At 39.5% G+C, this 14,414-nt stretch overlaps 1 protein-coding gene across 3 annotated transcripts in view; it reads right to left on the bottom strand.

The window, feature by feature from the left end:
* DAAM2 (dishevelled associated activator of morphogenesis 2) overlaps nt 1–14,414 on the bottom strand; it is a 202,516-nt gene that overhangs the window by 57,698 nt on the left and 130,404 nt on the right. For all 3 annotated transcript variants that reach the window (XM_077175812.1, XM_054629765.2, XM_054629764.2), the window contains 2 exons: nt 13,605–13,699; nt 6,984–7,317 (listed from right to left, as the gene is read on the bottom strand). In XM_077175812.1, the coding sequence (XP_077031927.1) occupies nt 6,984–7,317; nt 13,605–13,699 (429 nt within the window). The remainder of the gene's footprint in view (nt 1–6,983; nt 7,318–13,604; nt 13,700–14,414) is intronic.

Raw genomic sequence — 14,414 nt, 5'->3', positions numbered from 1 at the left:
ACTCCAGCATAAATAATAAATGCCTCACACTCATATATTTGTTTTGCTATCACACTAAAAAAGAGAGAATTCTTTTTTAGTCTCCCTAAGAAGTTTTGACCATAAAGGGATAACGAAGACAAAAATAACTTTTTTGTGTTTGGCTCAGCAGACCATCTAAATAACATTTTGAAGCTATGATGCTGAGTAAGGAAGTTCATTTTCCTCTAGTCAGTCTTTTGTCCCTGGTTACTGAAAGTGTTCATTCATAGCAAAATCTTTCCTCTTCTAGTCACTATAGGTCTATCTTGTTTCCTGTAGAAAGCCACAGAGATATGTCTCAAGAAACAGGAGGAATATCCTCCTGTACATTCTTCAGGGGAAAGAAACCTCCTGGCTTCGTGCTTATTTTTGTGCAAAAATATTTTGACATATCATACACTGCTACTGACAGCTGTTTTCACATCTGAGCATGGTATGTTCATTATCAAACAAGCTCGATTTCATTAACTCCTTTCTCTTGTTGCTTCTAAATTTCCCATCTGGAATTTTCAAATTTCCCTACTCCAGGCATTTGAGTTTCAATCTTATCCAACACCTCAGTAACTGTGTTACCACCACATAATACTTTGCTAGAAATGGGAACGAGTCTTACATAAAAGCACATGAAATGCTCTACTGAGCCAGACTGGTAGTCAGCTCAATCCACCATCCTATCTCCAACAGTGACAATCAGAAACTACTTGAGAAGTCTTTAAATTCACCAACAAAACCAACTGTTCAACTTGACAAACAAGCAGAAGTGAAATAAATGAGAGAATTTTATTCTGTTACTTCAAGATTTGACACTGAAATTCAAAACACATGTGCCTTCTTGGAATAATTGAATTAGCCATCACTACAGAAGCAGCAAAACCAAGGATGGTTTTGCTGGTTTTCTTCAGAGGCTTTTCATTCCTATCATACTTTCTCACAGACTTGTAGGAACATGACAGAATCTATGAAACAGCATATCAGGTACAGCATCCAGACAGGTTGAAGGATGCTAACAGAAGTTTTCTATCCCCCATTTCAGAACGCTGAACGAGAAGCAGAATGCAATGGAAGGCATATCAAATTCTGGGCAAGAAAACCCAAAATTCTGTGTTGCACTAATCCAATTGAAGAGCAGCACATCTTCATGTAATTGTTCAGCTTGAGAAGGAAACACTCTAAGTTCTTGCTATTCCTAAAAATCAGAGTCTACACCCCCATATTGTGGCCAAACTCCAATATCTCCAACTCTTAGCAAATGGCTGAGGTTCAAATCTTCACTTGAACATTTCCTGTGAAAAAGATTTCACCACACCTCTTGGCAGCCACTTCTGTGGCCCAATTGATCTTATGATTATAAAGGTTTTTCCTACTATTTAAGCAAAACTTTCCTCACTTAATCCCATTATTCCTCATCACTGACAACCAGTAGGGTTTCATTCAATCTGCAGCAAACCTCAAAAGGCTTTGGCTGAGCCCCAAAGGGAAGAAGGAAATCAAGAGTGAATACAGCCTTTTAATTTGTTCCTTGTTAGATCCTCTACTACAATTCCAAATTGATCAGCTTCCTCCTTACAAATTATGGTCTGTACTGACAGTGTTTGATATAAACCAGGCAAGGGGGCTCTGGAAGAAATGCTCCTGGCCTCCACCTTTTCAACTGACAATATCAAACTTTCTTTATTCATACACCTCGAGCTTCAAAATTTCTAGCAGCATTAAGGAGGAAAACAAGAGTTTTCCGCCCAAAGCAGCCCAGTTAATATTTCCACTGTGAAGTGAAACCAGCTTCTTTCAGACAGTACCTAACACCTAGGTTCTGTCACGACTAAAAGGAAAATTCTTTCTCCCCACAGGGATCCACAGCTAGACGAGTGTTTTAAATAGCAAGCTACGCTGCAAGAGCACTGGAACATCCTGATAAACTTTTTAGGCCAATAGAGCATTACGACTGCAATATTAGTTTTGTCTCAAAATATGGCATGTTAAAAAGTATAATGTGATACAATGCCATGACACAGAGAGAAGGAGGGGAAGCAGAAAGCATAAAAATAATCATAAAGGCAACAGCTTATGGGAGAGAAAGAATGTGCCACTTTCACAAGGGATAACAGTCATAAATACAATAATTCAGGCATGAATGACTTTAAAATCAGAGACTCTTCTTTCTCAGTTTTCACAGCATTTTATAAAACTCCATATTCACAAGAATAAAAACAAAAAGACAAAGTAATGTTTTTATGATCACACAGTGAGCCAGTGACAGAATTACGCTGAATACATGGAAAAAAATCCCAGCAAGGACAATAAGGGCTCAAACAAGGGCTCATCTTCCTAATTCCACATTTCTGCTCTGAGGATTTACTGTTTGGATTTCAAGTGTTTTCTTTCATCTCTGTTCTTTAAGGAGCAGAGTAGGATTTGTAGGCAAAGTAGCATGTTTCAAACAATTGGATGAAGACAGAGTTTTCCAGACTGCCTCAGGAAGGAGATTGAAGGCATGCCCTAATACTACTGTGGTATTTGAGTATAGAAAGAGTATTACTCTGAAGAGGACAGTTTTCAAGGAATATCTTAACATTAACTACAGACTGCTCTGTTGGACATTCAAGTGAGAATCATTCCAGGCAGAAGGGCATTATAAAAGAAGGGTCAATCATTAAAGCAAGCAAAGGGAAAAGTTCAGGCAAGAAGATGTGGGAAATATGAGAAAATAGGAATATTGACTATATCAATTGAGACACAAACAATCTAGAATCTTGTTGCAAGTGCCAAGACAAGGATGATCCTGATACACCTATTAACACATTGAATATCAAAGACACAGGGTGAAGTTGCAGTATGAAAAGGCAATCAAGTGAAGATGGAGCCTCAACAAAAAAGAGTAAGTTCTGGGGAATCTCCCCAGGGCTTTAAAGTGAATCCTGACTGAAGTTAGGGACTGACAATTGTAGTCAGTAGATGAAATGCTGGCAATTTAGAAGGAAATAATATTTTACTTCAGTTTCAATTCAGAGTAAAACCTGATTTTTTTTCATAAGGAAATAGTCTTTCATATTCATATAAGTTCTATTTATATTTTTCATTAACTTCATAAAAGAAAATTAAAAAGAGTGAACACATCAGGAAGCAGAGATCCTTTATGAAGCATTTCAGTACTGTTTGATTAATGGTCTTCAGTTGCTATTACTTGGTGCAATTAAGTTAATTGGGACTTAATTGGGGCTAAATATAAATGTTAAATTTATAATGCTCAGGAATTTCACTGTCATTTGAATTTTTGACTTCAGATACCCTGGCATAAAACTATAAGTTTTCTATTCAAGAAATATAAGCTATTGCAGGACAGAATTAATGTAAGTTCAGTAAGAACCATACCTTAAGTCACAGCTTTCCTTGTCCACTAATTCACCAGTTGCTGAGTCTTCTGACAACTTTTGGCAGCTGTGCCAGGTAGCAGGAGTTGTGTTTAGAACATTGACTGGCAATAACTCCTCACATTCAACAAAATGTGCCATGTTTTATGTTGCTGTGTTAAATAAGGATCTCTACACTCCACCACACTTGTGCACACTGGAAATAATCACTGTTTCAATCTAAAGTTGTCAGCAACAAGTTTTTCAGGAGCTCAAGTTTTAGATAGTTGTCAGTAAATCATTCCGAACTTCTCTTCCTTCTTCTTACAAAAAGGAGTGGAAGCAGAAGCATGTACCCCATATTATTACTCATCACAATGATATTTCTCTTCAAAAGGAAAAAAAATTGTTTTGGAGAAAAGTAGATCCGTATTAGTGTTAATTAAATTAACCTCCTGATTCCCCAACAGACATAGTGCCGATCACCACAGTGACATGAGGGAGAATGGGACACCAAGGTTTACTGCTACCTGCAAGAGTTGAAAATAAATCCAAACAGATAATATACAAAGTGCCAGCTTTCTCAGATGAGGATGAATAAATTGACAGTAAGATGGCTGAATGGGATGAGAAATATTTTCAACCACTGTTGTCAGGAAGGCAACTTAAGGAAAAGCAACACTGGCACTGATATTGTCAGAGGTCAGTATCACCTGTAAGTTATTTGTTGGACATTCCAATAAAAGTGAGCTCACTAAAATTTCCAGAAAGCCCTGCACTTTTACTTTACAAGAACTGAGCTTGTTTCCAAAATTTGAGATTACTTCCTTCTGATGCATTGTGTCTCTAATTTGGCCATTGTCTTGCAGAGCTAGACGTAAAGACTGAGCAGTGCCTTTACAGTTCCCAGCTTTCCTTCCCCCCTCCAGTTAGAATCAGTCTGCAAGGATGGACCATAGAGGCAAAAGAAATAAATTTCTACTCTGAATAGTTTCTCCCGTTCCTACAGTTTAGTTCGCAGTTTTATTACTTTCACAGCAAGAATTCTTGTTTGTGGTTTCTGCCAGATTCCCCACTTGTGGTGGATAGTTTTCAACATAACAGTGTTTAGGTGTGGCTGGTCGAAGTCAAGCTGCCAAGTATAAAGTTTGCTGCAAGCTCCACACTTCCTGGATACTTCAATATACCAAATGATGCTGCTAGAAGCTCAAGCTGCAGGAAACAGAGCCCCATAGGGGTTCTGTTTCACACCTAAAGGATCTTTTCAGATACTTGCAAACTCTGGGTTACAAAGATTACATTCAGGACTAGGATTAAAAGAGGATAGAAAAAGGCTTTCATTGTACGCTACATCTTTGAAGCTTACAGGAAAGGTAAAGAACAAGCATTTTCAGCTTATCCTTCTTTTAAAATGGCTTCCCATATTCAAGTTACAGTGGATGCTTTCCCTGACAATAAGCTGCAAGACTATTCTGAGACAGAGGTGCAGGAGGGCAAGAGGCAAAGAGATGGAACACTCTTAATTTTAAGAGCTGTGTTATCAGAGAAACTTCCTCTAAAATGTAAGAAAGAGCATCACCACATTTGTTTCTTCAGGATTTAAAAAATCCCTAGTCTCTCTGTTAGAAGAATAACTGGAGATGGATGAGGAATGTCTTTGGATGAACACTTACCTCCTCAAAATTAAACTCAAGCTATTGCTGAGTATAGCGGAAAATCGAATTTCAGTCTCTAAACACAAGTATTAGTAATTGCAAACAAGAACACATTCCTTCTGCTAAACCATTCTGGGGATTGGGTGGGGCTTCTTTTTTTTGGTTTTACTTGAGAAATAAAAGAGAGTATCCATTTATTTTTCATTTCTTCCTGAATGGAAAAGTTTTTTGACAAGCACAGTATTTAGGCAAAGTACTTTTCATGAGTGTAAGAGACTGGTAAGCACCTGCAAATCATTCAACCAGACTCCTCAAAAGCTACCACATTTCACGCAGCAGTGACTTACCTCAGTTATTCAGTAACTTTTAAATCAACACAGAAACAGAGAGAGAGAGAGAGAACACCCAGCTAGGGTTAACACAGCATCTGTGCCATATGGGATTATTAAGCAGAGTCATTTGGTCCAGTAAGGGCAAGTTAACACGGGACCACAAGTGTAGTCAGGCTTATGAGTTACTGCTTTGCCTAGAGCAGCTCAAGTTATCCCCACCTGTCTCCCACGTATAAAAACATGCCATATTAACTCAGGAAGGTTTCCTTATTTCAGCTAGTTACTAGAGAACAAACTGAATTTAAATGCTTTCCTTCTCCTCCATAGGCAGTACCCAATAATCTCCACATCATATCTCATGTACATGGCTTACTTCCTGCACCTGCACTGCTCATTCTTATCCTCCTCCTGTACTAAAGAATGGTGACACGTTCTTATGACTGCAGCTATAGTCTCTTCACCTTCCAAGTTTTACTGTAATTATGATTTTCTCTATTGAAGTGTCCTCGAGAGCTTCCAACTGAGGCTGAAAGGCCCCCACTTCTGGAGCCATATGTGTCACACTTGCATATCAAAGACACACATCAAGTCTGAATAGACAAGCAATGCAAATGAAGCAGTGCATATCGACGGATGGACCTGACAATACCAAATGTAGGTTAATACCAAATCAAGATCTCCTGCATCCCTGTCCCAGGTTTGAGTCACAGTCAGTGAATCCCACAGTGCATTTGGTTCTAACACAAACATTGGCAGCTACTCTCCCCCAGCACAGACTGTTTTTCCATTCACTATTTTATTAGCCTAAAATCCATTAGCTGAGAGGAGGTAAGAGATAATGACTGTCAAGCATTGGGATCCGGTGCCTGTTGGCACAACACAGCTCTAATGATTTCATCTAAGGAAGAACAGTAAATGGCTTAGATTATCCCAAAGTTAAGGAGCCACATCTTCACACACCGCAACAGATTCTCCACTATCTTTTTGTAAATGTGCTCAGTTCACTGGGAGGAGGAACATTATAGTAGCAGCCAGGAGTTTCCACAATAAAAGCCTGTCACTGACCTACTTCAACGTCTCTGAGAATGCATTTCCCTTCTGTGGTATGAATGGGGATTATTTGAGCCAACAATTGCTAAGTGATGACAATTCACAAGTTGATTGTTAAGTGGCAAGTGAAGTGCCTCCACTATACCTAATTTAATTGTTCATCTCCACTATTTAATCTACAATTCTTTTATTACTAAATTAAGGAGTTAAGATCAGGACAGAGGGTCCTGAAATTCTGTGGCTTCAGCTTCTAGGACAGAATAAATCATTACCATCCCAGAAATGCCATCAAGCTAGAGTATGAGCAGATAATCAGCGTTCATTTAGCAAAGCGAACCTCTATTTTCAGGCAAAATATATGGAATTTTAAGTTAGCATTAATGACAAGCAATATATCTTGAAATAGAAGTATAAATATAAGTATACACATGATCTATTTGAGGAATTTCCCTTCCTAAAACAAAATGATAAATATTGCCTTTTTACTACTTAGCAAGTTTGCAATATATGCACTCAGAAATCACTCCTGGCAGAGATTCCTCATTCTGGATATTTCTGTCAAAGCATCCTCCTTTTACCTGGAATCTTGTCCTTTCTGCAGCATAGACTTGGTAGTGAAGCATGGCTTGCAAGACTTTTTTGTGACCATCTGGTACCAAGCAGACAGCCCCTAGGATCTCCAGCACAGCAATCTTGGTCTTAATGTTCTCAGTCCGTAAGCTCTGGGATATGATGTTGATGCTTTCAGGATGGGCCAGGACATGAGCCCGTCCCTGGGAGTTGTTCATCAGTGCCTTGATACACCCTATAACGGATGTGTGGATGCGACTCTCCGAGGTCTCATAGTCCATGCTCTTCAGGAAGTTCAGCAAACAGCTCAGGCCATCCAGCTCAATAAACCTGGTCACAAACCTGAGAAGAGAAAAACCAAAAAAAAAAACCAAGTAGGAAAAACAAGGAGAGCAGACCAAAGGCACTTTATTCAAAAGACACCATATTATTCAACTCCAGATCCTTAAAAGCTGGCCAGTTTTCAGCCTAAATTCACAGAACAATTCCCAGGTATTTAAGAAAAACAAAGCAAACAAACCAAGAGAGAAAACATTGCAGCTAATAATGGTGTGTTACATAGTTTCAGGGTAATTATATGCTATCATCTTACACTTCTGTTTGGTCTCTGTGTTCTTTGTTGCAGTTACCACCAAACACTGCTGTGGTTCACCTCAACAGCTGCTGCATTTTCAAGGCTGAAGGGATTCTTTTGAATTGTTCCATCTTACATATGTGCTAATACACCCAACACACAGACTTGTCACCACACTTTCAGTTATGAGTTCAGATTACCTTGAAAACAATTTTTAGGCTTAGCTCTAACTTTCAGACAATGCTGCTTATAGGTTCCACCTCCAGGATTTGGGCACACTGACAAAGGGGAACTCATTCCCACTCTGTCTAATCACCCATACTGCCTTCACACTCCAATCTCATGACATATGTGTAGGAACATGTTATATTTAAAAGGGGCATGTTCTTCTGTAAATGGTAATGCTCCTCTGCTTTTGTTGAAAACCAGGGTTAAAAAATCCAGATGGGTCAATTTAGACCATGCAAACAGCCCTTTAGAAAAATTACCAGAAAAGGATAGAATTAGATAAGTTAGTTCAAACCAATCATTCTAGCAATGTTTTGTTTGAAGTTCCTAGTATTAAAATGGGGATTCAAAGACATGGAAAGGGCTGCAAATAATTCCCCTAGACTCTACACTGTTTGCCTCCTCTAACATGTTGCTCAGGTAGGTACAGTTTTTGGAATGTCTGAATGCAAAACCATGTGCATCACACTTGAATTTTTAGTCTATAAAAATGTACACCAGCAATGATTTGTCCATGGCCACACTTTGAACGGCATAATATAGAAAGACACTTCAAGCAATTGAAAAGGTTGCTAACAGTTGCCAATTGTGTAACAAATTAAAAGTATCAAAATTCTGTGTCATTGCACTTTTACCCAGTCCCTCTTCTTCCCTAATGTACCATCTTTCTTTTTGTGTCCATGAGATGCTGTTACTTATAATCAGTAATAATGGAAGCACCATACTCAAATACCAAATTTCACTGGTCTCCATTCATGTCCTGGTACCAACAAGAGAAACCCAAACCATACTTCTGTTTCTCTGGATAACATGGATTCAACATATGTATGGTCTTTTGATGGTTACACTCCACACCACAAAGGAATTTTCAGAGCCTACTTGAAAGTTACACTCACTATGCTGACAGATTTGCCAAATTTCAGTTTATGTGAGCCAGCAATTTGACCAAAAAGATGGAAAAGCCTGGTGCATTCAACAAAGTTTTGGTCTGATGTTTGGCTTTTGTTCAAAACTGAATTTCAAAGTGACTATCAGAGTAAGGGCACACATAGGAACATATGCACACCAAAAACGAAAACATGATTAAACTGAACCCTGCTAAGACAATCTGCCAAGTTTGCAAGGTCTGACTGCACATTCTCTGGATGCATCACTTTGTCTACTCTAACAAATCATAGGAGTAAAAGACCCTCTCTCTCTCTCCAGGCTCAAGAGCAGCATTGACATTGCGCACCAGGAAGTCACCCAAAGCAGTTTGTTATTCAAACTGATTACAGAAAGATTCAGATTCAGTTAAGTTTCTGCAATGCATTTGCTGCTAGCTTGACAAAGACTGAAACAAGTGCATTCATAGCTAGAAGAGTTGCTGCAAAGGATTTATTTGCAAAGGAAAAAAAAAATAAGCACAAACAGCATGTTACTGAACAACAATGCAAATGAGTTCTTATCAATTCCCTGGGCCTATAAAGAGTGGAGTTCCTGTTGTCTCTGCTATGGAGGGGCTACTTTAAATTGTCCTCCTTACCTTCAAAGTTCCATTCTATGCTTTATCTGTTCCCTCTGTCTTTTGGGGGTTGGGGGAAAGGCACAATTTTTTTCCCTGTTTTTTTTTAACTTCCAGGGCTGAGGGAAGACTTAAGATGAATATGTTTCTGAAGTTACAGAGCAATACTGATGGAAACAGCCTAAGAAGCAGCAGAGTAAAAGGTGTCCTAAATGCACTTTGGGATTGAACACACAAGCTTATGACAAGAGAAGCAAGGCACTACAATTTTCATGTATTTTCACCTGCCCTGATGACCATGTGAAAAAAAATGGTAAATGCACAAAAGTTACATTGTCCCAATTAAGTACAAACTCTCACTAAATTCACTGGCAGTGCAATTTTTCTAGGACTGTTAGGATGAGGTCATTGCAAAAAGAAGGCATGCGCTGGAAAGCGGTGTGTGTGACAAAACTTGATTAATGACATAATTTAAAACAATGTTGGGACTTTCCTGTACTATTCCTAGCCCAGAGAGCAAACAGTGAGGCGTGTTACTCAATAGCAAGAAAGTACCCTTCTATTTCAGCTGCAATCAAATTATGATTTTCATCTTCCTTTTTCCAAACACTTAGCTCCTTATTCTCCAGAAAAGCCAGAAACCATGCTGGGGGAGGCAAAAAAAAATGGCAAAAGCAGTTCCTGGCCCAACAGACACACTCAGTATGAGGATTTGCTTGGTGTGGGGAGGTGTGTGAGTATGTGTCTATAGAAGGTAGAAAAAGAAGTGGGAGTTTAGCCGACAGCCTGAGAGCCACAATCCTCACACTGTTTGTGTTGGTGCATCTGTCTGCCTCTATGCAGGTATCTGTGTGTATGTGCAAAAGCAAAGGCAACTTATACAAGTCAAGAACCTTCTTGCACACAGTACACAGCACATGTGTAACTAACTCCTGTCCTACCCAGCCTCTGTGCTGCAAAGTAAGGTCTTGTTCTAGACTGGGAGGTGTAAAGTTAAACATATACGCCAATGCATTCTGGCTAACACATTCAAATACTGAAATGCAAATAAAGCAGAGTGTGTTTTAATAGGTGCTAAACAAGCAAATTAAAGTCTAACCTCACCTCAGACTCTCACTTGACCAGTTTAGCACACTTTAAAAGGCAGGGCACCTCTTTGCCTTTCAAGTTTTAGAGAGTGCTGATCAGAATGAGTTAGCTAGCTCTAATAATAAACCTTTCATCCAAATACAGATGTGGTGGCCAAAGAGGAACTGACCCACTGATGGATTCCAAGTGTTGGGGGTACAGCTTCCCTCTAAGACTTGATCCAGCTCAAGAAAGACAAAAAGATCATATGCTGTGGGTGTGCAGAGAGCAGGATGTTCCCACCCTGTTAACAGGCAAGGCTACACTTCCCTACAGCATTAGTTTTTGAACCAGGGGGCACACATAATCCTGATAACTACTGAACTGCTGAAAAATTCAGCATCATGGATTTTGCTTGCTAGTTGCATAAATGATCTTCTTCATTATGCACCTGGATGCAATATTGCGACATCAAACAAAACATAGCAGGAGGTAAATCTGAATAAAACAAAAGGAGAAATGCAGACAGTAAAAGGAATGAGTGATGGCTCAGACTAAAGAAGGTATTTTTCAAGGACTCCAAAAAGCAATTTTTTTCCCAGTCCCTTTTAAGTTTTTGCTTTTGCTGCACTTCTGAACTTCCATTTTGGGGCACTAAAATACCAAATGAAAAGCTCTTCTCCCACTGCTTCTGTCCAACAGTTTGTCATCACAATTGTTTATAGTTCTGAGTTTTTACAAACCTGTGAGAAAATGTGTTTCTTTACAAGATGCAGATGTAGCATTTCTGTTCTCTGTGGCTGGGATAGGATATAACCTGGCTGGGATAGGACATAACCCACTAGGACATAACCTGGCTTTATTATTTTTGGGCAGCTTCTAGATACCAAACAAGGTGCACTTGCTCAAAGGGGACCACAGACTGCCCCAGGAATACTCCTATCCCATTTTCTACAAAGAGGATAGGAACTTGAGTTTGGATAGGTCTGCTTTATTTTTAACTGTTAGAACTGGTGGGTTGGAATAGAGACAGAGCTTAGAAATTACTCTGCATTATCTACTAGAAGAGACACAGTTTACAGTAAAATAAAACAAAGAGGCAAATGCATGTATTTTTCTTCTTTTGATCCCTCTGGATCAGAGAATTCAAGCAGAGGAGCCTATTGCTAAGCCATCAGAGCCCCTCTGTAACCTGCTATCACAAAGGGATTCCAGACAGTTCATCCTGTGTGAATTTAAGTCTCTATTTTCTTCAGAGGCCTGATGAATAGAAGTGGCAAAGAAAACAGGATTTGATATCCAAATTAAACTAGAAAGACTAGTATTTTGAAGGCTGAGGTATCATACTGCTTATGAGAGGGATTTGATGGAGCTGAGGGCCTCTCTACTGCAACCTTTCCATCAAGAAGAAATTGGCTTTTTGATCAGGCACTGGCATGCAGCCCATTTGGCAGCTAATGAATTGAGTCGCTGGAAATTAGTTGAGACACAGGACTTAACTCAAAATTTGGCTTGGCTTAACTGTTTTTTTTTTTTAAAGCCCCACAACCATCGCCAGCAATTGAGAAGACTTTATAGGGCAGCCTATAGATGCTTCTACTGATGCTTGTGCTTGTCAGGGTTATTACAAACAGATGAAGCAACAGGCTGCTGTCAAGGGCATCCAGCAGATGCAATACAGGTTGGAGAAGAAAAATCTTGCAAGGCTTTGAGCAAAAGAATCTGCTCAAATGCTCATTTCTCTTTCTTCTCTATTGCTTTGTCCTCAACAAGGAGTTTGGGCTGTCTATTCAAAATGACACAGCAGAACATCCAATAGTGGCCACCAAAGTGTTTCAGCTGGACAAAGCAAAGAGGCCTTGCTGCTGTGACTACATTCAATGAAAGCTGTCACCTTCACAGAGCAATCATTAAACCAGCTCCACCTTAATGGAACAGTTTTGCTATATCAAGTTCCAGCTGCACAGGACTTTGGTTTAAAAGCCTGGAGAGAGTTGGGAGTTCAACAGTTGCCTCAGCTTCCATTTTAACATAGAGTCCAGCTGCATTTTACTGTGTTCTCTGTTTTAGGACAGTGATAGACAGCATCAAACAGTCACTCTTGACTTAGGTCTCAGTATAGGCTACCACTTCTCTGCTTCCACGTTAAAAGCATTCACTCTACCTACATGTAAAATTACCAAAGCCTGATAAATCTTTATGCTTAAAGAGCACCAGAATATGATTTTTTGCTCTCTTAAAGCCCATCAGAACCGGAAATAAACAGGAGGTAAAAACCAGAGAAGCTGCATGCAGTCAATTTTTTAAAGATTATGAAAGGGAGAAGCACAATCAGCACATAGCTCTGCAAGAAGTCCCAAAAAATCTTCACTTCAAGTCAAAGTAACTGCAATGTAAATTCTTTGAGATTATTTTCTGGGTTGCTTTTATTTATTTATTTCATTTGCTTGGTTAGGATCCCCTCCCCAAAAGAGAGCTGTATTTGGTTAGGCATTACTGAAGTTCTCTGAAACTATGACTTCAGCATGGTGTGGGTACAAAAGTATTTGGCCAATATAAAAATCATTCCGAATTTTTTTGATTGAGTGTTTCCTGAAATCATATCAACTAAAGTTATTGTTTCTCCCCACTGCTCTTCCAAGTGTTAAATTGAGAAGGTTTCTATGCTAGTTAGTTTGCTATTGTTCAGAGCTTTGTTCCCAGAAAAAGAAAGATGACATAACCTTCAAAGACAGTACACAATAAAGTCTCTTTACATTTTTCTGTACCACGGTTACAACACAGAATGAATGGGAAGAATGCCAAACCAGGTGATGTCAGATGGATTAGCTGCTTTGTACTAAACAGTTCACATTACTAAAGATAAGGGGAAGCTTAAATTCAAAGTTCAGAGTAGAGGCTGAGACTTAGCCCAAAGTGAATCAAATTACATGAGATGTGCAGGGGGCTGTGAAGACTAAAATCTGATCTGCATAGTCATTACCTGTGTTTGCAAATATCTGCCACAGATTTTTCACAGTAGACTTTGTCTTTTATTTCCCTGAAACTACATGTTTCAGCATTAGTGTGAAATTAGCTAGCCTGCCAGCTAAGCAGGCCCAGACCAGGGACTGTAGGACTCTCTGAGGACTGTCTGAAACCTCAGAGAGGCTTGTGTGAGGTGGGACAATGAGGTTTCTGTCCTTGCCACTGCTGGCAGTGTCAGATGTGACCATGTGGAGGCAGCGAATCGCGATGAAAGGCAAACAGCATTACCTCATAGGCTGCGTCCGCAGAGCTGTCTTCAAGTCTTCAACTATTTTATTTTTCATTTCTGTTTCTTCTTCATCGAAAGCATACAGAGTCTGCATCTGGTCACAAAAGAAGGTGGCAATTAGGAAAGCCTGAGCTGCGTGGAAGCTAAGAGACAGTCCAGGAATTATGAAAAACAATTATCCCGTCAACACATGCAGAGGTGCCTGCTGACCTCTCACTAGGAAAGCAGTGCCTCAGCTACAAAACTGAATCCAGATGAGGCTGTTCATGTGGACTGGCAGCAGCATATCACTTTGCCACACTGGCTAAACTAGGGTTCTCAGATTACCCCCCAAAAATCACAGTTGCCAGTATGCCCGCAGAAAACTGTATCTAATTTGGAACAGCAATCTGCTGTTGATCTATGGATATGTGAGGCAAAGTTTGTAGGGAGAGGCAATATCTTTTATTAGAGTGACATGACTGAAGGGATTTGGGGTGGAGGGGAAAAAAACCCCAAACCAGACTTATGTGTCAGGTTTCAAAGCATAAAATCTTCAAGTGACTAGAAAGCCTGCAAGTACCCTGAGTTACATTTTCTGTACATACAAGTTTGACCTTTCCTCCCCGTGCAAAGTATATCACCTGTTTTAAGATACTGGTGTTCCCTATACACTTTGCCCTTATTAATTAGGAACATTTACTGCAAAAAGCTAGAGCATCATAAGAATATCCATCCCTTTTTTTTTAACAAGTAAACTGAAACACACAGAGCTTAGATCTCCCCCCCATATGCAGCTTGCAAACACTAGAGCTTGCAGTCAACTGGAA

Source organism: Agelaius phoeniceus, chromosome 3 (assembly GCF_051311805.1).
Source record: "Agelaius phoeniceus isolate bAgePho1 chromosome 3, bAgePho1.hap1, whole genome shotgun sequence".
NCBI classification, from domain to species: domain Eukaryota; kingdom Metazoa; phylum Chordata; class Aves; order Passeriformes; family Icteridae; genus Agelaius; species Agelaius phoeniceus.
This window is presented reverse-complemented; position numbering and strand designations above follow the sequence as displayed.